Genomic DNA, 25694 nt, shown 5'->3' on the forward strand with positions numbered 1-25694 from the left:
ATGACAATTAATAAAGCTCAAGGACAGACTCTAGATTTTGTTGGTCTTTATCTTCCGGAGCCTGTTTTCTCACATGGACGGTTATACGTTGTATTATCAACAGCAACATCAAACGAAAAGACCCAGATTTTGATCAAAATGAGAGACGGAAGGCACTTGAGATGCGTGCACAACAATCCACAAGGCGGCCATTTGCTCGACTACGCTCATCACCCCGCCATCGTCTTGAAGATGGAAAACGGAACTGGTCATCTTCTTCTGATCATCGTCTGTAAGTTCTCTCTTTCGCTCTTAGATTAATCTGTCTTAGTGTATGTATGTATGTATATATATATATATATATATATATATATATATATATATGTGTGTGTGTGTGTGTGTGTATGATAATGAAGCGTCGGAATATGGTTTGCCACAGTGGAAATGCCCAATGTCTTGCTCATCCTAGCAGTGCGAGACGTTCAAATCGTATGTGTTTCTTTTTTATTTTTCTTTTGGATCGATATTTGCTCGCCTGAGATCATCTGTATGATTACTGATATGATACTATGAAGCAAGCAGTGCGAGACGTTCAAATCGTATGTGTTTCTTTTTTATTTTTCTTTTGGATCGATATTTGCTCGCTTGAGATCATCTGTATGATTACTGATATGATACTATGATGTGTCCTTTTGGTTTTGCAGGCTAGGCCTACACTTTATCTGTTGTCAATGGGGCCCACGAGAAGAGTTATAGTCTTTACTTATGTACATTTGATATAATAAAGTCTCACAAAGACTCTTGCTTGTAACAACTTATTTATTAATAAAAGTTGAAACGTTCATTCATTCTTCCTTGTCTGTTTGAAGTTTTATGATAACACCTTAGTCTTTAGTCCGTAAACAAACATAACAACATATGAAGAGACAAATGTAGATTTGCATGAACAAACTCTTCATAGTTTGCTTAAAATAATTTATTCGCAATCTAAGGATCAAAGGACTATTGAGATCTCAGTACGATTGTTAGGAGAATCTATTATGGGACATTGAGAGTATAGTTCTTCTAGGTATCTTCCGAAGGTACTGAATTGACCAGTGCACTTCTAGAGACAAGATAAGAACAAACCATTCAATCTCTTATGTCTCGAGGTCACTACGTATGAATTGCATCATGCTTACCTCAATCCTGAAATGAGACATGTCATTTCATAGCTTACGTATTCTAATTTGAGAAAGTCAGAGTTCGGACTCACTATGTGATTCTGAACAGGACCTATTGGTGAAATACTAAGTTATGAAGATGTCATGAGTAACTTTGTGAAGATCTCATAGATATGGAATTCATGTACAAGATTGCTGAAATGCAATGTATATCACCTCATGCTTTGTTCCTCGGAATGTAAATAAATGAACTGGCCAGTGTCCAAATTGAGTCATGACTCATTTGGATGAAACAATGTAACTTGTTAGCTCCTCGTCAATACATTGTTTCTAACTTATTCACAAGCGACAAAGGAGTTGAGGAAATAACAGCTAGAAGGGTAAAATGGTAATTTTGTAAATCCTGACTAGCTGATGATATTCATGAAGGGTAAACATGGACAATATTCAGTGGATCCACTCGTCACAATTTAGTTGAATTCTTGAGTAGAAAATAAATTCAATTGAACCGAGAGATTCTTCGTGTCAACTCTTTAGTGGAGTCAGTTGACATTAAGCTAAACTTGGAAAAAGTTTGTGAACTTTTGAGTCCAAGTATTTTAGCTCAAGCTTTGTTCATTTGGATCCATGAGGCCACTATCACAAATCATATCGAGTAGGAATAGTTAAACTAGAAGCTAAGTCAAAACAAGAACGAGACAAGTTTTACGAAAATTGTCTAAAGGGTAATTTTGTCTTTTTAGACATAAGATGAAATGAATGTCAATAAATCTTTTGACATTGTCATATGATGAATTAAACCACTCAGCCAAGTTGAATAATTTGGGCCTTGTGGATTAATTTCATTTCATAGAATTTCATTTGAAAATTCTTAATGGGTCTTTCTTATATTGTCATGAACAAATGAAGAAACATCTAGAAGCTCCTTCTAGATGCTCTTGGCCCTCCAACCCAGAGAAAAAGAGAGACCAATTTTGTGCATTAATGTATCGAGATATTTGCAAAAGAAAAAGAGGAAACAAATTTCCTCTAACATGGAAAGGGAGATTGGCCAACACAAGAAAGAGAAAAGCAAGATAAAAGAGGAAACAAATCCAAGGACTTGCTTAGATTGGTTTTGGCTGTGTGACTATATTGGGGGAAGAGCAAATTTTGCTCATGAATATGTGATATTCTATAGAAGAGGAAACTACCTTATTGAAGGTAATCCCTCCCCTATAAATAGAGGCCTTATTCCTCTCATTTTATTCATTCAAAAGTTTTAGAAATTGAGAGTTTCTCTCTCTAGAACCCTTGGCCGCCCCCTCTCCCTCTCTCTTTCTAGTTTTCTTTCGTTTTTGTTTTGGCACCTAGGTTCCCATTTGACCTAGTGTTTTGGCTCTTCAACTCTTAGACTTGTTCTTGAGTTGTCGTGTTTAAAAGTATCCACACACTAATTCCTTTCTTTCTCGAGTGACTATTGTGATAGAAACTTGCGTGGTTGCTCGAGTTCCTGAGGAAAGAAGAAAGACGTGATGCGTGGGGAGACGAACGTTTCAACCTTCCTAAGGCTTCTCAACGTTCAAGCTTCTCAAAGGTTAGTAAACAAATAATGCTCATTAATAATTTTAATTTATATGTACTTGCTCTTTGTCTAGGTTAGTAAAAACGTTTTACTTGTTTTAAAGAAAATTTTTAAATTCTGCCGCTAGCTCGAAGCGTTAAATCTTTTCTTAACCCTAGATCAATTCCAACATTATCAATATCAAGTCGTCAAAGAGATGGTTGATAAAATGGGATATGAAGTATGTTGATATTGCTTTCATTTGTTCCTTTTACAATGTGCCAATGCTGCTCTGTTCTGAATGCTTTTTTAAGATATGGGTTTTTGCCTTTGTTCAGGTTAAGCTCGTTAGAGTCACTAAGAGGGTTCACGAAAGCATATTTTGCTCAGTTATATCTCACCAAGGTGTATATATATATATATATATATATATATATATATATATATAAAGAAATATACTATCATGGTTGGTTTTGTTACTTATGGTAAAAAAATGTTGATGGTGAGTTGGAATGGATGTTGGCGCAGGATGGTGATGAGTCAGAGTGCATCAGCCTTGACCTACGTCCTTCGGATGCCATCCACGTTGTTGTCAGATGCAAGGTAATAATATATGATTAATTTCTACACTTTTGGTTTTTTTATTCCAATTAATCAACATTTGGTTTGACTTTGAGTGTTATTTGACAATTAAGAGGTTCCAATAAAAGTCAACAAGTATCTCGCATACATCGATAGTATGAGAGTTGGTTAATCTGGGAAGTTATTAGCACACACCCCTGCTTCAGATGGCTTATTATTCACTGAACTAGACCGGTGAGTTGATTCGCTTACTATGTTCCGCATTGTGATTTTGATGCTAATAACGATGATGTTGAAACAGGATTTGTGTTATAATGTTTTTCTTTTTTTCTTTTTGGTCTTGGAATATGATCGCATATTGAGTAAAAGATGCTTAAGTTTCAGGCCCGATGGCTCTTTTTTATGAAATTCTTTGAATTGAGTTTTCGAGAGATTTTTAGAATTCCTTAATTTGATCGATAGAGTATTTGCTCATGTGTTGACAATTTTGGCTGCTAAGATTATAGTATGCCTAGTAGATTAAACTAAAACTTGTAAGCTTTGTATGGGAGGAAATGGCGGCATAAGTGCCCAAAGTTTTCGGGTTTTTACACTTATGTACCCAAACTTTTTTTTTCGCGGCATAAGTATCCAATGTCGCTTCTCCGTCACGCTTTTAGTGTTTTGGACGTTAAATGTTGTTTTGGACGTTAAATATAAACGGCGAGCCACGTGTCTTCATCTTACAATGTCTGAGTTAATATATGAGAGTAAATTATAACAAATTGAAAAATAAAAAAAATCAGCTCTCTTTCTTGCGGTGGCGTTGCTGTGATAGGTCGGCTGCGGAGGAGGCGGGGTTTTGTAAGATGGTTCTGGAGAGTACTGCATTGGTGGCGGAGGCGGGCTGTGATTGGTCGGCTCAGGAGAGTATTGCTTAGGTGGTGGGCTGTGATAGGTCGGTTCGGGAGAGTAGTGGTTACGTGGTGGGCTTCTATGATTGTAGCTTGGTGAGGAAGCCGAACTCTTGGGCGGCGGTGGACTTCTGCGGTTGTAATGCGGCGAAGAAGCGGAACTTCTCGGCGGCGGCGGAGCAAGATGAGTCGACGGAGACACCTTCTTAGTCGGCGGCGGAGGAGATCTCCACCGATTCGACGGAGACCACTTCGACGTCGGCGGAGACGGAGACGGAGACTCTCCGCCGCCGCAGCCGAGCTTCGAGCAGTCGACAGGACGAGAATCCTCCAAAGAGCACTCTCGATCGGACCTCCGATCCTTCCTCCCGGCGACGCAGTTCATATTCCCCTTCTCCAAGCACGACGGCGCTTCGCCGGTGAAGTAGTTGAACGAGTAAGTGAAGTTCAGAAGCGAAGGGATAAAGCAGATTGCGCTCGGAACCTTCCCGGTGAGCTTGTTGTGAGCGACGTTGAGCTGCTCAACGCTCTTCATGTTTCCGATCTCTTCCGGAAGGTTCCCCTGGAGGCCGTTGAAGCTGACGTCGAATACGGTGGCGAGTTTCAGTTTCCCGATCTCGGTGGGAATGCACGCCGTGAGGTTGTCGTTCATCAGGATGATCTCGTTCAGAGCTGATTTTTTTTATTTTTCAATTTGTTATAATTTACTCTCATATATTAACTCAGACATTGTAGGATGAAGACACGTGGTTCTCCGTTTACATTTAACGTCCAAAACAACATTTAACGTCCAAAACACTAAAAGCGTGACGGAGAAGCGACATTGGATACTTATGCCGCGAAAAAAAAAGTTTGGGTACATAAGTGTAAAAACCCGAAAACTTTGGGCACTTATGCCGCCATTTCCTCTTTGTATGGTGGTAGATCAAAAGAACAAATAAAGTTACAGACTAAGCTGATTCTTTAACTTCAATATATATGTAGTGGTAATGACTGCTTTGTCAATTATCCATCTTTAGATATTTTTAATTGGTATTAACTGATGAACACGCTGTCTTTGACGGAGTGGATATACTCAGCCTTTCAGTCGGACCTAACAGGCCGACATTTACGACAAAGACGATGTTTTTGAATCCGTTCGACAAGACACTTCTCACGGCAGTGATAACCAGAGTGTTTGTGGCACCAAGTGGCTGGAAATGGAGACCAGTGTAAAGATATACATGAAAATTACAACTATTTGTTGTAAATGTAATGTTTGCATCTATATGTATATACTTTTTGTTTGTTAATGTATGTGTTTACCCAATAATCAGATTCTGTGGTTAGTTAATAGGTGTAGTGTTTTTATAGAGATTTTATTTTGTTTTCTAGCATTTTGTATGACTTTTGAATTTAAAAATATAAGTGTCTTTCCTTGACCGGACAAACTTTAGATTTTATCGGTATATATTTTCCAAAACCTGTCTTTTCACATGGACAATTATACGTTATACTATGAACAGCAACATCGAGTGAAAATGTCAAGATTTTAATGTCAAATGACACCATCAATAATTACCAGGAATTTTTTTTTCTAATACAAAAATTAAACATCTGATTTTTAAGATCTTATTCAAAGGGAAGGTGAACCTTACATTTTTAATAAAACACTACGAAAATCTATCTAAATTTATTACACACGTTTAATTGAATGCCTTTGTAATTAGGAAAATATTAAATTTTTTTAATGAAAATTTTGTTTAATGTTCAATTTCGTTAAGTTATTTTTTTACTTAAGGAAAAATATTAATTTTCGACACTACCTAAAGACAAAAAATATCCTCTTAAACTGTGAAATGCGTAATAAACGGAAAATATAAAGACATTTAATGACGTGTGTATACAAACTATATTCAAAATTCACAATATTACGTATTATATGTTGATTATAAATACATTATTTTTAAATAAATCTCGGGACAAAAAATAACACAGCCACATGGATAATGCCTAATAAAACGTTATTTCAAGAAATAATTCTTCTCAATATATTCAATTACTTACAATTGTCGAGAATAAATGCTAAAATCTTAGAGAATCAATTGACTTTTCAAATTGAACGGTTCACATTCAAATCTTAACCAAATTCACATTAAACAAATTTACAATAAAGACATTTAATATTTTTTTTCCCTAATTACGGACGCTCCCAAAGCTAAACTTATATTTTGTCAATTACTTTTCAAGCTCATCTTTCTCTTACTTTATTGTTCTTTTGATAATGAGCTTCTAAACTCATTTTTCCAATACATTACTGTTGAACCGATTTCTCGTCCCAATAATCTATACCAGATTTATTCGAATTGTCTCGTATATTTATTTATATGAATTAAGGGTCTCAGAATCCGATTATGAAGATTAAATCGAAATCCTAAAGAAATTGATGGATAATACGAATTTTTAAATAGAAAGAGCGAAAGGGAATTCCTTTTATTGATTATTGAATATAAACCTTACAAGAATAGGAAATTCGAACGAGAATAAGCAGGAAAACTCCAACTAAGATGATGAATCCAGCAAAATTGTGGTATATCTTTTTAAAAGAACATCCAGTGGCGTAAAATGAAGATGGAGTGAGCTTTTATAGCTAGCTCGCTGATTCTCCTGTTTCTTTAGATCGATACACGTGTACGAGCAGAACCGGTCTTCAATCCTTCAATCTCGCGTACACCCCCTCCTTTAGGCGATTTGACCGTTTCTTAGGTGATCACTCGTTTGAATTAATTGGCTGGACCGTCCAGGAACATTTATGGGCTCGGGTCGAGTTGGGATTCGTCTTTTGATGAAGTATTCCTTGCTATTGTCTTGGGCCGATCTCGCTTGCGCCTAGGATTTCTAGGCCGAACTGGGCTTTGGGCCGAATTGACGTTTATCTTGAGTCCCCTTTGGGCCGAACTTGCCTTGGGCTTAGTCGGTCCAACTCGCCTGGTGGAAAGGGGAGATATCCACTCCCACAATCAGTCCCCCAGTATCTTCTATATTATAAGATAATATAGAATATACTTTGTCGAACCGAGATTTTTCAGAATCTGGTTGAAATTTGACGAAATATTCGGGTATTTCTACCTCTCGGTTACTTTTGAGCAGGCGCCAAGGACACGTGTCGCTACGTCCGTGCCTCGATAACTCAAAGATTTCTTTAATTATAGCGATCTTCTCGGGATTCTCAACCGTCGATTTGATGCTTAAATAAAGCTGTGACCCTTCGATTCTTCTCATTAATATCAATTCATTCACATCCCAGAGGTAAAAAATCGCAACTTTCTCTTCTTCTTCTTCTTCTTCTTCTTCCGCGTTTCTTGAATTTCTTTGCTTTTGCCATTTTCGGCTGTGAAAACTTTCGAGATTCCTCTCCATTCTGTCGTATTAGCGGGTATTGGGCTTTCTAGGTTTAGTTGACCCCAGGTTCTTGCTTTTCCTTCTTTGGAACCAGTCCCTGTGAAAAGAAATGTCGTCGTCCGACAAGAAGAGCGATGATCCCAATAGCGAATTGTCGTCGTCGTCGTCACTGATGAAGCGCGACCTCGCCGATATGGGGGAGCGATACAACTTCCCCGATGGGCTGAGGGTGAAAGTAGGAGGCCAGTCCGCCGATCGAATTATCCCTGGGTATGTTTGTGCATACCAGGTATTCTTCGAAGAGTGCGGGCTGCGCTTCCCTATTCCCCGATTGCTCATCGAGTTCTGTGACCCTATGGGCTTACAGTTCGCCCAAATGTGTCCGAACTTCGTACGCCAAGTGATGGCGCTATTGCTATTGTCTAAAGAGGCTGGAATCTCTTTAGATATTAACGATCTCGGCCGTCTATTGGTCGCGAAGCGCAACTCGAAGCACCATCCGGTGTGCTTTTACTTGGCGAACCGACCTCGTCAAGGTATAGTTACCGACCTCCCAGGCAAGGACAAGAACTGGGGCTCGAAATACTTCTATTTCGAGGTCAGTGAAAAGACGGTCGAGGTGGTGAGGAATTGTTTGTCCGTCCCGTGGAAGACGGACTGTGGTAATTAGAGAGAGGGTTTTCTGGCGATCTGCGAACTGGCTAGTGCATGCCTGGAGCGAACTGATGCTTTGTTGTTTTGTTTTTGCAGAGAAGATTGTTGTTTTCCCGTCGGACGCGTTCGATCTTAAAGTCCAGAAGCTGCGCGCCTGTGAGGTGTCTTGGAAATCCTTTTCCGAAGCCCGATTTGTGGCAGCCGGTCTTTGGCCCGTTGCTTCTTCAGGTCGGTCTTTCATTCCGGATTCGTATTTTTCTCCTATTTTGCGTTATTATTCAAAAAAAGAAATTTATCTTTCCTTAGACGACTCTTCAGACGACCTCTCCTCCTCGTCCGAGATGAATAACGAGGATGTTGATTGGCGAGCTAAGAAGAAGGCCCTCAGAACGGCCAGCGAGACTGGAGCCTCTTCCGGGTCGGCCGAGAAGGCTACCTCTTCCGCTCCGACGGCACCTCCCTCTGCCCCTGGCTTCCAAGAGCTCTCGGTCGTGCGGCCTCCGGCCACGCTGCTCATCGAGCTCGACGGCGAGACCGAGACCTCCAAGACTTCCCATGTTGGGGTTAAGGCCTCTGGTGCCGAACTCGCGAAGGTTTCGACCGTTGCGACCAAGTCCACGGCGGTTCCGTCCTCTCAGGTTAAGAGGAAGGGGACGGAGGGCGCTTCCCAACAGCAGAGCGACCCAAAGAAAGGTCGAACTGAAGATCGCGGGAAAGCCATGAAGGGACCTGCCCAGCAACCCCGCTAGCCGACCTCGCAGCCCGGCCAACCTCAGGGGTCTCCGCCGGGCTCTTGCAAGTTGGCGTTTAACTGGAATCTCGACAAGACGGTCTGTGACGACCCGGCGGCAGCGGCGTGTCTCATGCGCTAGTTCAACTTTCCCGAGTACCGGCTCCCGATGGTCTCGAGGATGCACGGGGTGACCTACTATCGTTCCGTCAGTGCGGCGGGTTCTCGGGTAAGTTTTGATTGTTAAATTCCTTCTTCTGGGGCGGTGGTCCCAGGTCGACATTCTTCAGTTCTCCATTTTTATACTTCTCAATAAGTACCTTTCGGGCTACGACACAGTCCAGAGTGTCGTGTCCGTAATTTTTGTGGAAGTCGCAGTATTTTTTCTTGTCACGCGGCCATTTCGGGGTGCCTCCTTCTGAAACTCCCTCGTCGTTTACGTTAAAGGCATGTTCTGGAATGTTTAAAGGCTTCCTCCATTCATTGTTTTGGTAAGGTATCATTCCAGGTGTCCTGGCCATGGCCGGAACAGGTGTCATAGAAGGGACCTTCCTTGGATTATGTTTCTTTGACAGGAGGGCCCTTTCTTCCTCAGCTTAGCGTAGTTTGAGGCGCGATGAATTTCATCCTCGATGGCGGGTGGTCTGTTCATGGTCATTTCCTCTCAGAATCTGGACTCGTTCCACAGTCCATTTTTGAGAGCGTTCATAGCCGACTCTCCCTCCACGGAAGGGATTCTTGACACGACAGTCCTAAACCTTGTCATGAAGCTTTTCAGGGTTTCGTCTCTGGCTTGTTGGGTGTTCCATAGGTCTGTCATGGTCGCCTCATCTTCTACTAACATCGAGTAGTGTTTGATGAACGCGGCCGACAGCTGTTGAAAAGAACTTATCGAGCCTTCTTCGAGACGTGAAAACCAATCCAAGGCGCTTCCTGACAGATTCTCAGCGAATAACTGGCAAAACCCTGCTTCTCGCTCGTTATCTTGCAGGCATGCTCGCCCCATCGCGATGCGAAAAGGCCGTTACATATGTTTTCGGGTTGGAAGTACTAGAGTACTTGGGGAGCCTGATCTTTCCGGTGTCCCCAACTCTGACTTGGGTAATACATGGAGCAAAAGGGGTTCGCCCAGTATCTGTCACCAGCCGATCGATCTCGGGGGCCGAGCTCGTGCCGTAGTGCATTCGGGAGTCTACATCCCAAAACTTCTCCTCCACCATCTAACGGAAGGCGTCGAACGCGGGGTGATCATCCCTCGGGATTTCTACGGCGAACTGTTCTCCCCCAGTCCGGATTTCTCCTCTTTGAGGGTTTCTTTCTTCCGGACGAACTATCGGCTCGAAATAGTTCGGTTCCTCAGGAGCTCCTTCCTCTCGGGGGAGGTTGATGACTTGAGGAACATATCCAGGAGGAGGGCCTCCCGGAGGCGGGGGCGGTAGGTCGCCTTGAGTCGGTCGAGCTCGCCAAACACTGGCCTCGACCTGTCCATCGAACTGGCCAATTCTGGCCGTATTGCTAGGACCGGCCGTGTCGGGCGACATGGGGATCGCGGAGAAGCTTAGTCGTCTCCCCGGTGGGGCGAACCTTCGTCCGTTTGCGGTAGGCGGACCGGTCGAACTCGGCAGAATAGCTCGCTCAGCGTCGAGCTGCTCTTGAAGTGAAGATTGCGCAGCTGTCAAGCTATCGAGCTGGGATCGGGTTGATCTCTGGAATTCGGCAGTGGTTTCAACGAGTTTCAGCAGAAGAGTCCGTGTCTCCGGATCGGCTCCAGAGACCGGGATTTCGTGCTCGCTGTTAGAAGACATTCTTTCAGATCCGATCTGTGTTCTTCGGTGTTAGGTTTCTGATAAACTTCTCACAGACGGCGCCAAATTGTTGAATCGATTTCTCGTCCCAACAATCTATACCATATTTATTCGAATTGTCTCGCATATTTATTTATATGAATTAAGGGTCTCAGAATCCGATTATGAAGATTAAATCGAAATCCGAAAGAAATTGATGGATAATACGAATTTTAATATAGAAAGAGCGAAAGAGAATCCCTTTTATTGATTATTGAATATAAACCTTACAAGAATAGGAAATTCGAACGAGAATAAGCAGGAAAACTCCAACTAAGATGATGAATCCAGCAAAATTATGGTATATCTTTATAAAAGAACATTCAGCGGCGTAAAATGAAGATGGAATGAGCTTTTATAGCTAGCTCGCTGATTCTCCTGTTTCTTCAGATCGATACACGTGTACGAGCAGAACCGGTCTTCAATCCTCCAATCTCGCGTACACCCCCTCCTTTAGGCGATTTGACCGTTTTCTTAGGTGATCTCGTTTGAATTAATTGTCTTGGGCCGATCTCGCTTGCGCCTAGGATTTCTAGGCCGAACTGACGTTTATCTTGAGTCCCATTTGGGCCGAACTTGCCTTGGGCTTAGTCGGTCCAACTCACCTGGTGGAAAAGGGAGATATCCACTCCCACGATTACTAACTCTTGTTTAAATCTATCTTCTCTGCTTATATATGTTTGGAAAAATAACCTAATCAATTTTAGAATTAGCAACAACAATTTTGTGGTGATCAACAAGTGCGAAGGACGTTTCCTCCCTCTAGTATATATATACATATATATATATATATATATATATATATATATATATAATGAGTCCGATGATCTCTCTCCCTATATTCAATCTCGGTGTCTGCAACTGATCGCATTGAAAAACCATCCCACGGTTATATATATATATATATATATATATATATATATATATATATATATATATATATACACATATGTATATAATGAGTCCGATGATCTCTCTCCCTATATTCAATCTCGGTGTCTGCAACTGATCACATTGAAAAACCATCCCACGGTTAGATCTAAACCAAAAGCGGAAAGGCAAAAGTGTAGACCCCACCAAAGAGAATTCTTTGAGAGAGAGAAATCGTATTGTGTATGGGATGGGGACAAAATAAGCAACAGTTCAACCAATGTCCGGTCCGGACCCAAAAAAAAAGTCAGACTCAAGACCCAACAAAGACGTGAAGAAAGAAGAAAAAAATAAAAATGAGAGAGAGAATGAAACGAAGACCTTTCTTTTCTTTAAAACCCGAAAGCTCCTCCATTTAGAACCCCCTAATTATCTTCAATATCAAAAGAGAGACTTGTTGATCATTTGAAACAACCAAAACAAATCCCAATAAAAAAAATGGGGATTAATCAAGGAGACAACAACAGGATCAAATTCAACGTGGGAGGAAGGCTCTTCGAAACCACCGCCACCACGCTCGCCAACGCCGGCCGCGACTCCTACTTGGGCGCCCTCCTCGACGAAAACTGGAGTCACCGCGGCGGCGGCGTCCACTTCATCGACCGGAGCCCCGAGTGCTTCGCCGTCCTCCTCGACCTCCTCCGCACCAACGACCTCTCCTCCTCCGCGGTCCCGGACCGCGCGCTGTACCGCGAGGCCGCCTTCTACGGCCTCCTCCCCCTGGTCCGCACCGCGAAGTGGGGCCCATTCGACCCGGAGCGCCTCCGCCGCTCCGTCTCTGTGGCCTCGCTGGCTCCCGGGGACGGCACCGCGCTCTGTGCCTCCCCCTCGGGCGGCTGCTGCGTAGCCCACGGCTCCGTGGTCCACGTCTACGACTGGACCATGGACCACCGCCCGCCGCTCCACCTCCACCACCGCCGCGTCAACGACGCCGCCTGGGCTGATGATGCCACCGTCGCCGTCTCAGTCTGCGAGCGGCCCTCCTCCTCCTGCTGCGGGAGCATCGGCCTGTTCTCCGCCGCCACGGGGCACCTGCGCCACGTGCTTGAGGTCAGCCACGCCGGCGAGCGCAAGAGCTTCGCGGCCGGGGCGCTGGCGTTCGATCACCCTGGGCACGGGGTGTCGTTGTACGCTAGTTGTCGCGGGAGGAGCGATGAGTATGGGGTGGGGGTGTGGGACCGGGCCACTGGGGAGCAGAAAGACTTCTTCTACGAGCCGCCTGGGTGGCCTCTCGGTGACGCTGACCGCCTCCTACCGGTCCCGGACAGGTAAGAAGATATAGAATTTATCATCTAAACCATTTAAGTAAATTGTTAATTTATATGAAAAAAAAAGCAAAACAAACAAAATTGTTGTACCCTACAAAAATTAAATAAAAGTACAATCTATGTTTATTTATCAGAGAGAGATTGTATTTTTCGTGATTTGGGTGTCGAATTTCATCTTAAAATATATATTTTTATGAAAAAGACTGAAATACAAGGAAATCAAAAGTTTGAAGTGCATTTCATTCATAAAGTTAAAAGTATATATTTTGTAAAATTAAATGAATTCCGCGCAGGCCACATTGTCTGATGGTGGCGACACTATTCCCTAGGCGAGACGACTGCTACGTGAGCCTGTTGGACTTGCGTCAGCGGAGTGTGGCGTGGAGGTGGTCTGATGCGGGGCCCGCTACATCCCCAACTGACGAGAGGCGTGTCAGGGATGCGGTGGCCGCTGAGGACGGGAACTCTGTCTGCGTGGTCAACGAGTTCGAGGACCTCGGGTTCATAGACATGAGGGCCTCGGGCAGCGGCGGCAGTGGGGTCCGGTGGTGCTCTAGGAGCCGCCTGATGACGACTACGTCGACCGCGAAACGGAAGGCAGTGGTAGAGGAGGAGGAGGAGCCGTGCTACCCGAAGCTGGCATGCCACGGGGGATGCCTCTTCTCTTCGATGAACGACTCGATCTCCGTGTTTTCGGGGCCCGAATGGGTTCTCACCTCGAGGCTCAGGCGGAGCCGCGGCGGGTCGATATGCGATTTCTCGATTGGGGGTGACCGCCTTTTTGCCCTCCATAGCGAGGAGAACGTGTTCGATGTCTGGGAAGCCCCTCCACCAGCTACGTGGTGATTTATTTATTTATAAATTTTGAGGGAAATTTATTTTTTTTATTTTTTTTTTTGTTTTATGATTAAGAAGGTTTGCTTAGATAAAAAGATATATATATATATATATATATATATATATATATATATATATATATATATATATATATATATATATATATGTGAAAGTGATCACTCAACAACAATCAATCATAATAATAATGTACATTTTTTTTTTTGTCATTTGATGAATATTATAAGGCCTATATGAGATCTGATATTTTTGTGATTTGCTCTCAAGGGAAAAATATCAAAATTGATTTGTTATCTAAAAGAATTTAAAGTTGGGAATGTCTGTATCCTTTTGAAGATATGTATTTTTTCCCGCGCAATTTGTAAGATAATCTTTTGGCTTAAAATTGGTTTTCACATTTTTATTTGGTCAAATTGTCGCTATTATTAATTTTTTGTATTCAAATTAAAACTGAATACTGGCTGACCCAAGTTAGTGTCATCTTTGCGATGCCACGTGTAACGAAACATGGGTATTTTTTTTAAAGAGTAATTTAGCAAAATAATCACCTTAAACGTTGAGAATTGCTAAATAGCCAAGGTTTGGTAAATATTAGGTAAATAATTAATTTTATATATTTACAAACGTAAATATTAAGTAAATAACCACTGCCATATTAAGCCACATCATCATTTATGACTATTTACTTAATATTAACCAAACATTGGCTATTTAGCAATATCAAACGTTTAAGTTGACTATTTTTCTAATTTTTTGTTTTTTAAAATAAATTTGATGCAAGTATTTGTCCTTGAATTACTCAAGGACCTTGAGTTGCTTCTATTTCGAAAAATAAGGTTAACACCATGGTAGTATGCAGAGTTGTTCTTAAAGTTGTGAGGTTCCATCTAAAACCAAGCTTGGTAATTAGAGGAGTAACCCACAAGCCTTATAAAGAACTCAGGATCGTAATACCCAGTCGATGTAGGACTATCCTTGATACACCCCCTCACGCGCACAGGCACAGACACACATTGGCACATGCACTGTAAGCGTGAAGTATAGGCCCGATCAGGTAGCCCACAACCGAGAAATGGGCCCCGCTCTGATACCATCTTAAAGGTGTGGGGTTCCATCTAAAACCAAGCTTGACAATTAGAGGAGTAACCCACGAGCCTTATAAAGAGCCCAGGATCGTAATACCCAGTCGATGTGGGACTATCCTTGATACACCCCCTCACGCGCACAGACACATGCACACATTGGCACATGCACTGGAAGCGTGAAGTATAGGCCCGATCAGGTAGTCCACAACCGAGAGTGGGCCCCGCTCTGATACCATCTTAAAGGTGTGGGGTTTCATCTAAAACCAAACTTGACAATTAGAGGAGTAACCCACAAGCCTTATAAAGAGCTTCCCCAGTCGATGTGGGACTATCCTTGATACACCCCCTCACGCGCACAGGCACAGGCACACATTGACACAGGCACTGGAAGCGTGAAGTATAGGCCCGATCAGGTAGCCCACAACCGAGAATGGGCCATGCTCTGATACCATCTTAAAGGTGTGGAGTTCCATCTAAAACCAAGCTTGGCAATTAGATGAGTAACCCACAAGCCTTATAAAGAGCTTCCCCAGTCGATGTGGGACTATCCTTGATAGTTGTAGACCAATAATAATGTTATACATGTTTTTCCTCAATAAAAAAAAAAATTATTGTTATACATGCACTACAAAAGTAAGATGAAGTTGTTAAGCTTTTGACAGTTTCCGAAAACCTTTTTTTTAGAAAACTTTTTTTTTAGAACATCTTTAATCATCTTTGGTGAAGTCAATACCAGTTTAACTTCGTTTGTCACTTAAAATTTTCAAGTTACATCTATATAAGCAAAAATCTCCTTTAATTGGTAAGTCAATACCATTATTTGCTTAAATAGGTCAACATCATCCAATAACAATCTAATAAACTTTTATTGGACCATTAATTTTTCTAGAGCTATATAGCTCTATGGAGTTAATTTGCTCCATGAAGCAAATAATTAAAAAGTGAAACAATGAATGGTACTACTTGCCCCGACTTTATAAAATTTACTAGCAAAGTCCGAGCTATTATTAAAGATGCTCTTAAACAATTGAGAACCTTTAGAGACTTATGACCACTTTTACTCGTGCAAAGAATCTGTTATCATATAATCATAACCATACACAAAGAGACACGAATTTCATGACCCTTGTACCAGTTCACCAAACATGTGCTTTTCTCTGCATTATGATAATTTATTTCTTGGTCAGTCCACAAATAAACACCAACTCAAAAACGTAAGCTACAAGCTTTCCTCTCATGCGTCGTTGAGCGTCAAAAAGAAAGAAGATAAAAGTATAAATAAATAAAGATATAGATTTCTTGGCACTCTTTTAAGAGGAAAAAATTAGTGTCAAGTATTTCTACATCTGTATATCCAAACATGAAGAGAGCCAAGCTTTTTATTAATTAAATTATCTTTAATATCAGTTGGATTGACACGAGAGAATATTCAATTGTTTATAACTGATAAGATCTTTGATTGGTTTAGTTGAAATAACCTGGAAGCTCGCTGAATTTGAGATGTAAAGCAGGTTAGTTTTGAATACGACAGGATAAGAAAACAAGGAGGTTCTTATATCCAAATGAGAATCTTCCAAGTCAAGTAAATAGATAAACTAAGTTTGGCCTCATATAACAATAAAGTTCCTTGAAATTTCATACTTCTTTTAGTATTGGATAAAAAGAATGATTGACAAGGTTATTCCTCGCAATGCGTATCTTATACTAAAGGATAAAGAGATAAGAAATAACCAAAAAGGCTTTTATTTTGCGAGTCCCACAAAAAAAATTGAGCAGTCTCAAGCATAATCGGGCATAACCTTTTTGAGGAAGTCAATGGGTTGAGTCTCTCCAGGGGCAAGTTCCTCAAAGGGAACGTAATTTCGCTCTGCGTCGTACAAGTGACACGTCGTCAGTATCGTCTTCATTAACCGCCAATTCCATTTCGCCTCGTTTAAATGCTGCAAAATTTACATTGAAAGAAGACAAGACACGAATAAAACCAAACTGAACTGAACCAAACCAAATGCATAAATAAATGTTTAAAAAAAGAAAAGAAAAAAAAGATACCTTTCCCCAGTTTTCTTGGATAGACTTGTGAGCTGCTCGCAAGTTATAGCTGGGAATCCTCGGGGATACATGGTGAGGGATGTGGACATTGATATCGTGACACAGTGTCTCAATCCTTGTGAAGAAAATTTAAGGCAAAAAAGATCGGTGGGTTTCATTGTTGGAGCGATATACGAGTAAGAGAAGATGAAGATGATGAAGGGGAAAAAAACATACCAGCTAGGATAATCGCAATGAACGGTTCCGCCAAGTTGGGCTCGGGCTGCGTTCCAGTCCTCCGAGGGTTTGAAAGGGATGTGGGGAGCTGTATGGTGGACCATCGTGAACGTGCTCATCTACATAGAGTCAAGTGATGAATATCAAACATTTTTAACTTAACGAGGATCATCGTGTTGAATAAAAGATGTAACTCAAAGGGAAGAGAAAGCGATGATCAATTGAGAAATGAACTCTTGGAAACTTTTGTTTGGCCATTGTTCATAATATAATGAAATGAAATGATTAATAACTTAGGTTTAAAAATCAATGCTCTTCTCAATCATATTAGGAGCGCTTTAAAACAAGAAATGGAAGGGCTAATAAATTTTGTGCCTGGACTAACCATAGTTGAATTCACTATTAGTATTATTCACTTGACAAGTATAAATAAATAAAATTGATCGACCATAAATGGTGTTGTTGATTGATCATGCTTATTCTTAGGCCAATATATATATATATATATATATATATATATATATATATATATATATATATATATATATATATATATATATATATATATATATATATATAAAAGGATCATTGAATTTATGAAGGAAAAAAAAATATTTGAGGTTAAAAATAATATTAAAAAGAAGAAGAAGAATAAGACGGAGTATATTTACCCAGAAGTGATAACCGAGCCACGGAATCAACCAGAACTTGACCCATCCTATGATCCCGAACTTGTAAACAATCAATGGCCATCCGATACACATAAAAGCAAAAACACAAGCCAGACTTATTTTCACCCTGTTGACTTCATTCGGTCTGAACTTCTTCAAATCAAAGTGCCAGATCACCCTATCGGAAATTAAATTCAAGAAACCGGTCACAGGTCCAAAATAACCCACAGCCGATACAACAAACAAGAAAAATTAAAAGGCGAATACTTTTTTTTTTTATTTTTATTTATTTATTTATTTATTTTTTGGTTACCAGTGAGCTATCGACATCCACGGCCGAATCGGACCGTATCCAAAAATAATTGCCTTGCGTAAGAAGGCATCTTTTTCAAACTCGGATTTGCGAATCGGGTGCCAAGCAGTATCCTCATTAACCCTATTGATTTATAAAAATGCACAGCTTAGGATACAGGACAATTAGTTTGTTTTCGGCAAACCCGGGTAAAGAGTGTATAAATATATCACGGAGAAGATGATTTCAGCAATCGAACAGACATGTTTGTTTTGGCGTGATGTCGATCGTGCTTAAACCTCCACGGTTCGTACGGGTATATGAGTGGCAAAAACGCCAGAGTTCCAACAATGTCTTCCACTAATTTGTTTCTTGAAAATGATTTGTGCGCACAGTCATGGCCTATGACAAAGAACTAAAAAAGATATTGGGAGAAACATGACTTCAGTTGAGTTGGTTTCGAAACATAACTCTTACACCAAAGAAGAGACTAAAAGAAAAATAAAAAAGAAATAAGAAATTGAATAACAAACCCCGGTGATTGCGGTTCCTGTCCAAGCCCAAGCAAGAGGAAGTAGATACCACGGGGCTTTCGCAATCATAAAGAGACCCAAAGCATAAGTAGTGACGGATATCAGAACCGACTTCCATGCTTTTACATCATTGATCTCGAAAACCTAAATTTACAGTCCAAACCACGAGAGCAAAGAAAAATCAATATATTACTAAAAAAAACACACGTTTCCTAAAAATCAACCCCCATAATCTTAGTTGAACTTGAAATTGTTGTCCTTAGATTCCCAAAATTACCTCTTTGGGAAGGCTTTCAATGACATCCCTTAAAGTGACATTCTCGGGAATTGGTTCTCCGATTTGTCTGAAGCCATAGGTTTCGGCTAACTTTTCTCTATACTCGGCGCTGTCTAGTGGAGATTGGGACGGTGAAAGTGGAACAGACACGGCTTGTATGAGTTTAGTCCTTCTCGTCGGATTCAATATAATTTGACGGTTTACTCCCTTGAAGTTCAGAGCGTCCCATTTCAATCCCGATGTGGCTGTCAGCGACAAAATGAAAAATGTACGTTTTACATTAAAAATAAATAAATCTATAAAAACCGATTATGTAAGGCTAGCTATTTAAAGACATTGCACAAGCATAAAATTAATAATACGTTTAGATATGTGCCGATACTTTACAGAGAAAAGGGATTGTTTTAACTTGAATAAAAAATTGCGCTTTCGCTACCTTTGCTGCTACAATGATATTTACACTTTTATCGTTCACAAAAGTTTTTAATTTTGTTTCATTTATTTCTAAGATTACATCTCTATGTGATTGAAAATCGAATTAATGTTTATACCCAGAATGCAGCTAAAGTTTCAGTACCTCTAAGCTACCACAATTAACAATATAAACAAAAATAACACAGCCCGGATTTCCTATCGTCTTATGAGTCTCCATTATTACAGAACTCAAACTCAAGGTCACAACTTTGATAAGAAACATAAAAAGGAGAAGACACAAAAAAAAAACCCACAAATAAATAACAAAGACCAGAAAAATAGATTAATATTTAAAAAACTGACCGAGAGAGCAACGAGCGGCGACCTTTTGAATCCTGAATGGCTTTTGCTGTGTTCCCTGAAAAAAAAACCAAACCAATCAATCAACCAAATCCTCAACAACACAGTATCAAACTAATAAAAGTGAAACCTTTTATCAACGTTGAGAATTCTGAAAAATAAAGAGTACCATTAGGAGGAACAAAGAATCTGAAAGTCTACAAGACATATTGTGATGTGGGCCCACAAAAGAGCCTTCCGGCTGAAGACAGCTCTTCTGGGTATTTTGGTGTTAGAAGATTTAACAAGATAAGCCTTGTCCGACTCTGACTAGACTATGTCCAGGGAAAACAGGTACAACGAGTGTTTGGTTTGGAGTGTGACTATAGTTAACTCAAAAAGTTTTTGGTTGTGTATGGTTTTCATTCCAAAAACTGTTTTTCACTTTTTGAGTTGAAAAAAAGGTAATTAAGCTAAGTAGCCTCCTGAAAATAGCCAATTTATTTTTAGCCAACGTTCTGTAAATAAGTGGTAAATAGCCCGGATGATTTATTAACAGCCAAAATTTGACTAGACTACCTTTTTCATTTTCCCGCCCAGTTTCGTTATTAATCAGTACAAAAATTCGTTATTAATGCTGGCAAAAATCTAGGAAGTAATTAAAACCGTGTATATGCGTTCACACACAACCGCCCACATTAATTTCCATAAAAAAAAAAAAAAAAACGAGGCCAAACGATAATATCCTCTCACGAATTTGTTGCAGCGATTTCTGAAGACCTCGAAGACGAGTCCATCGCAGATGGAGGCTGGTGCTCGAGCCGCGCCTGAGAAGGAGATCCTCAACCGGGTCAAGCTGCAGTGGCTGGCGACGCACGCGAGGGAAGCCGCGACCGACGACGGCGGAGATCGAGTCGCGTCGGACCGTCGGAGAGCGCGCGCGAAGGAGATCGTAACCGGCGATGGATGGGAAGCGCAGATCCGAGCGTCCAGGAGCGTTGTTGAGCAACCACGAGCCGATCCAAGATCCAAGCCGCGGGCGAGTCACCATCGCCGGTCCATTTTGATGGCGGTCACGTCACCATCGCTGCCGGTGACCTCCGAGGTCCGCGTAGGAAGAGACAGACATATGATTAAATAAGAAGAACAATTTTTTTTTTTTTTGGTTGCTGTTCATAGAAAACATATTTACAGTATATTCGTGTAAATAAGAAGCATATTTACAGTATATTCATTGTAAAAACAAATCATATTTACAGTATATTCATTGTAAATAAGAAGCTTATTTACAGTATATTTGTACTGAAATAAAAATTCTGAAAATATTTTGAGCACGAAAATTCTGGAAAATATGAATATTGAACTGCATCCACTTCTTCAATAATTTCGCCATTTTTGAATATTGAATAATTAAAACTTGCCGAAATTTTTTTCAAAATTCAAACAAAAAAACTGCCTAAAAACTTGCCGAAATTTTGAATATTGAATAATTAAACCTTGCTGAAATTAAAACTTGCCATTTTGAATATTGAATAATTAAAACTTGCCGAAATTTTTTTCAAAATTCAAACAAAAAAACTGCCTACAAAAAAACTTCCAAAATCGGTCAAACAAGGGCAAATAAGTAAAAAAAAACCTTCTTAAATGAGCTGCCACGTCATCATCTAGGCTATTTACGGATTATTAACAAAACGTTGGCCAATTTTAAATTGCTAGACATTGAGTGGCTTACGCAGCCAATTATTTGTTGAAAAAATTGAAAACAAAAAGTGAAAATGTGTTTGTTTTAATTTGTTGGAAAAAATTTTGAAGTTGTTTTGTAAAAAAGTAAAGAAAACTGAAAACAAATAAAAATGTGTTTTTGAAAAAAAAATTTCTTCTCTTCTCTTCTCCTTCTCCTCATCTTTCTCTTTTCATTCTTTAAAAAAAAAAATTGAAAACTATACCAAACATTTTTTTCAGTTTTTTCACTTTCTCAAAAACAAAAATGAAAACTGTACCAAACAGCTTTTTGAAAACAACTGCAAAATAATTTTTCAGTACAACTACAAAAATTAGAAAATAGAAAACATATTGCTCGTGATACTTTTTAGGCTGTACAAGATGAAATTCGAATTCCCAGTTTTTAGGGATTATATTTTATTATGTTTTAATGTTAAATTTTGAAATATATCGCTCATTTAATCACGATATCAATTTGTTACGTACTCGTTAATTTTTGTTTATTTTGAACTAATATGCAAATTAACATAAATAAACCGCAAATAACATAATTTATAGAAATAAACCAATTCAAATGAGATTCGAATAAAGAAGTGAGAGACTATTACGTATGCATTTAATGACACACGTACCCATTAATTACTCAACAACTTTCAATATATTATTTTGGAAACAATTTTTTTCCTTTTAAAAATCAATATCGAATTTGTGTTCCTTCAATTAGTTATGTTGACTAATTCAATCTCATTCTTTTTATATTTACAACCACCTAATTAACAATTATGAAATAAAATTACTTAATTTAAATAGTCAAACGTGGGTTAGTGTTTTATAAACGTCTTTAAAATAATAGGGATAAATCAGGTATTTTATGTTCGTTATTATGGTAAATGGCTAGATTGTAAAATTAACCAAACGTAGGCTAAAAAGAAAAAGACCATGTTTCATAATGGCTACGTTACTAATTTGCCCTAATTTTTATTCAGCTTTTTTATTCGGCGGATAAAATATTTATTATTTATTTTCAGTTCCACGGAATGCCAAATGCAAGGCTTAGATTTAAAAGTGATTTAATAATTTTATATAAAAGTAATTAAACAATAATTAAATCATTTAAGAATAAAAAGTAAAACACTACATCCCCACTTTGCGAAAGGTCGCGGCACAATGATCGGACACAGTGGGGCCGGTGCTCGACGCGGGATGTGGGTGAACCTTTGGCACTTATCGCATTTTTTGGCCCACTCGTGGGAGTCCTTTTTCAAGGTCGGCCAAAAATATCCGAGTCTCAGTAGCTTCAATGCCAACGATTGCCCAGCGGCGTGGTTTCCGCACACCCCTTCGTGCACCTCGCGAAGCGCTTTCCTCGCCTCGATTTCGATCAGGCAGCGGAGAAGGGCCATGGAGTAGCCTCTCTTGAACAAGTTATCCTCCCTCATTGTGTACTTCGGCGCCAAGCTTCTCAGCTTTCTGGCCTCTTCTTTGTCTTCGGGGACGACTCCTCGCTTAAGGAATCCCACGAGCGGAGTCATCCATGAGGGAGACGGAGTCTCATCAACTACCGCTACGTCGCCTCTCGAGACGTAGGGTCGGGTCAATACTTCGATCGGGACGCTGCCTTCGCCCTCCTCGTCTATCCCAGATGCAAGACGAGCCAGGGCGTCAGCATCAATGTTCGCTTCTCGAGGAACTTGGACGATCTCGAACCACGACATGGCCTCTAGATTCTTTTGGGCCTTGGACAAGTATGCGACCATGTTTAGCTCCTTTGCGGCGTAGTCGCCCTTAACCTGGTTCACAATCAACTGCGAGTCGCAGTGGATGCGCAGGTTTTGGGCGCCTAGCTTGTTCGCTAGTTCCAAGCCAACGATCAGAGCCTCGTACTCTGCCTCGTTGTTGGAAGCCTTGAACTCGAACCGCAGGGCGTATCTCAGCTTTTCCCTATCGGGATTTGTGAGCAAAACGCCGGCGCCAGCCCCCCGGGCGTTTGACGCGCCATCCACGTGCAAGTCCCAGACCGGCCCTATCGGGTCATTGGTCCTCTTCTTCGACGACTCTCTATGGTCGTCCTCCTTGTCTCCTTTGTCTCCCTCGTCAGTTGAGGGCGTGTTTGTGAATTCGGCTACGAAGTCGGCGAGGGCTTGACCCTTGATGGCGGTCCTTGGCTGGAACTCGACCCCGTACTCGCCCAGCTCTTGGGACCATATCGCCATTCGAGAGGAGGTCCCTTTTTGAAGGGCCTTCTCGATGGGATGTCCCGTGCGGACCACAATGGGGTGCGCTTGGAAGTATGGCCGCAGCTTTCTCGCGCCCATGACGAGGGCGAGGGATAGTCTCTCGATCTCCGGGTATCGGGTTTCGGCGTCGAGGAGCGCCTTGCTAACGTAATAGACCGGCCATTGTACCTTGTCTTCTTCGCGTATGAGAACCGCGCTTACGGCCCTATCGGAAACCGCGAGGTAGAGGTACAAGGTTTCGCCATTCTTTGGCTTCGCGAGAAATGGGGGGGGAGGTGAAATAGGCTTTCATATCGCGGAATGCTTCCTCGCACTCCTCCGTCCATACGAACCCGTCGGTCATCTTCAGTGCCTTGAAGAACGGTTGGCACCTATCAGTGGCTTTGGAAACGAATCGCGTCAGGGCGGCGATCCTTCCCGTCAAGCTTTGAACTTCTTTGACTTTTTGTGGTGACCTCATCTCTAAGATCGCCTTAATCTTCTCAGGATTGGCCTCGATCCCGCGGCGGCTCACCATGTAGCCCAGAAACTTTCCAGACTCGACCCCGAAAGCGCACTTGTTGGGGTTGAGCTTCATCTTGTAGCGTCGCAGGATCGTGAACATTTCCCTAAGGTCTCGAACGTGGTCGTGGGCTTTGAGGCTTTTGACAAGCATGTCGTCCACGTAGACCTCCATGGTTTTGCCAATTTGATTGGCGAACATCCGGTTCACCAATCTCTGATACGTCGCGCCCGCGTTTTCGAGGCCAAAGGGCATGACCTTGTAACAGTAAAGTCCGCGGTTCGTAACAAAGGTGGTCTTGATTTGATCCGGCTCGTGCATACGGATCTGGTTGTAGCCTGAATAGGCGTCCATGAAGCTCAGCAACTCGTGGCTCGCCGTGGCGTCCACGAGCTGCTCGATCCTCGGGAGAGGGAAGCTATCTTTCGGGCAAGCTTTGTTGAGATCTTTGTAATCGATACAGATCCGCCACTTCCCACTCGGCTTCTTGACCATCACCACATTGGACACCCACCTGGGGTGCTCCGCCTCCCTGATGAAGTCGGCGGCGAGAAGTTTGTCAACTTCTTCCCCAATGGCTTGGTATCTCTCCCCGCTGAACGCCCGTCGCGGTTGAACGCGCTCGGCCACCCTCTTGTCGTCGTTGAGACGATGAACCATTATTTCGGGGTCGATCCCCGGCATGTCGGCGTGTGTCCACGCTGTTACCGGTCCATCTCGGTCCGGTAGATCGACGACGGCCACGCTGGCTGCCGTCCTGAGCCCGGCGCTCGTCCGGGGCCGGCACTCGCCGTGGCCGGCTCTCCACGACCGGCTCTCCAAGGTCGGCCCTCCAGGACCGGCGTTCCAGGACCGGCGCTCCAAGGCCGGCGCTCCAGGACCGGCTCTCCAGGGCCGGCGCTCCAGGACCGGCTCTCCACGGCCGGTGCTCCAAGGCCGGCTCTCCACGGCCGGCGCTCCAAGGCCGGCTCTCCAAGGCCGGCTCTCCACGGCCGGCGCTCCAAGGCCGGCTCTCCACGACCGGCGCTCCAAGGCCGGCTCTCCACGGCCGGCTTTCCAAGGCCGGCGCTCCAAGGCCGGCTCTCCACGGCCGGCGCTCCAAGGCCGGCGCTCCAAGGCCGGCTCTCCACGGCCGGCGCTCCAAGGCCGGCTCTCCACGGCCGGCGCTCCAAGGCCGGCTCTCCACGGCCGGCGCTCCAAGGCCGGCGCTCCAAGGTCGGCTCTCCACGGCCGGCGCTCCAAGGCCGGCTCTCCACGGCCGGCGCTCCAAGGCCGGCTCTCCACGGCCGGCGCTCCAAGGCCGGCTCTCCACGGCCGGCGCTCCAAGGCCGGCTCTCCAAGGCCGGCTCTCCACGGCCGGCGCTCCAAGGTCGGCTCTCCACGGCCGGCGCTCCAAGGCCGGCTCTCCACGGCCGGCGCTCCAAGGCTGGCTCTCCACGGCCGGCGCTCCAAGGCCGGCGCTCCAAGGCCGGCTCTCCACGGCCGGCGCTCCAAGGCCGGCTCTCCACGGCCAACGCTCCAAGGCCGGCTCTCGA

At 42.5% G+C, this 25694-nt stretch overlaps 2 protein-coding genes and 1 pseudogene across 2 annotated transcripts; 2 read left to right on the forward strand and 1 right to left on the reverse strand.

Annotated features, from left to right (window-relative positions):
- On the forward strand, window positions 1–3505 carry LOC149397587 (bifunctional nuclease 1-like; annotated as a pseudogene).
- Window positions 3506–11997: 8492 nt separating this feature from the next.
- Window positions 11998–13886, forward strand: LOC149397588 (BTB/POZ domain-containing protein At4g30940-like). The gene is made up of 2 exons (XM_089615099.1): window positions 11998–12967; window positions 13261–13886. The coding sequence occupies exons 1-2, from the start codon at window positions 12138–12140 to the stop codon at window positions 13811–13813; spliced, it is 1383 nt and encodes a 460-aa protein (XP_089471225.1). The 5' UTR covers window positions 11998–12137; the 3' UTR covers window positions 13814–13886.
- A 2554-nt stretch (window positions 13887–16440) lies between these two features.
- FAD6 (fatty acid desaturase 6) lies at window positions 16441–20067 on the reverse strand. The gene is made up of 10 exons (XM_089615100.1): window positions 19889–20067; window positions 19723–19777; window positions 18946–19190; window positions 18669–18812; window positions 18399–18550; window positions 18157–18279; window positions 17844–18021; window positions 17173–17291; window positions 16957–17071; window positions 16441–16847 (listed from the first exon to the last, which is right to left on the reverse strand). The coding sequence occupies exons 1-10, from the start codon at window positions 19925–19927 to the stop codon at window positions 16686–16688; spliced, it is 1332 nt and encodes a 443-aa protein (XP_089471226.1). The 5' UTR covers window positions 19928–20067; the 3' UTR covers window positions 16441–16685.
- Window positions 20068–25694: the final 5627 nt, after the last annotated feature.

Source organism: Urtica dioica, chromosome 5 (assembly GCF_054948205.1).
Source record: "Urtica dioica subsp. dioica isolate 48M chromosome 5, U.dioica_male_clone48M_v1_H2, whole genome shotgun sequence".
Lineage (NCBI taxonomy): Eukaryota > Viridiplantae > Streptophyta > Magnoliopsida > Rosales > Urticaceae > Urtica > Urtica dioica.

Bases quoted from the DNA above. Each gene is read 5' to 3' on its own strand.
- LOC149397588 (XM_089615099.1), top strand. From the start codon at position 12,138: ATGGGGATTAATCAAGGAGACAACAACAGGATCAAATTCAACGTGGGA. The intron at 12,968-13,260 runs GTAAGAAGATAT...AATTCCGCGCAG, and splicing joins CTCCTACCGGTCCCGGACAG to GCCACATTGTCTGATGGTGG.
- FAD6 (XM_089615100.1), bottom strand. From the start codon at position 19,927: ATGTCTTGTAGACTTTCAGATTCTTTGTTCCTCCTAATG. The intron at 18,280-18,398 runs GTCTGTTCGATT...ATAAATCAATAG, and splicing joins CATCACGCCAAAACAAACAT to GGTTAATGAGGATACTGCTT. The intron at 17,292-17,843 runs GTAAATATACTC...GACTCTATGTAG, and splicing joins GGCTCGGTTATCACTTCTGG to ATGAGCACGTTCACGATGGT.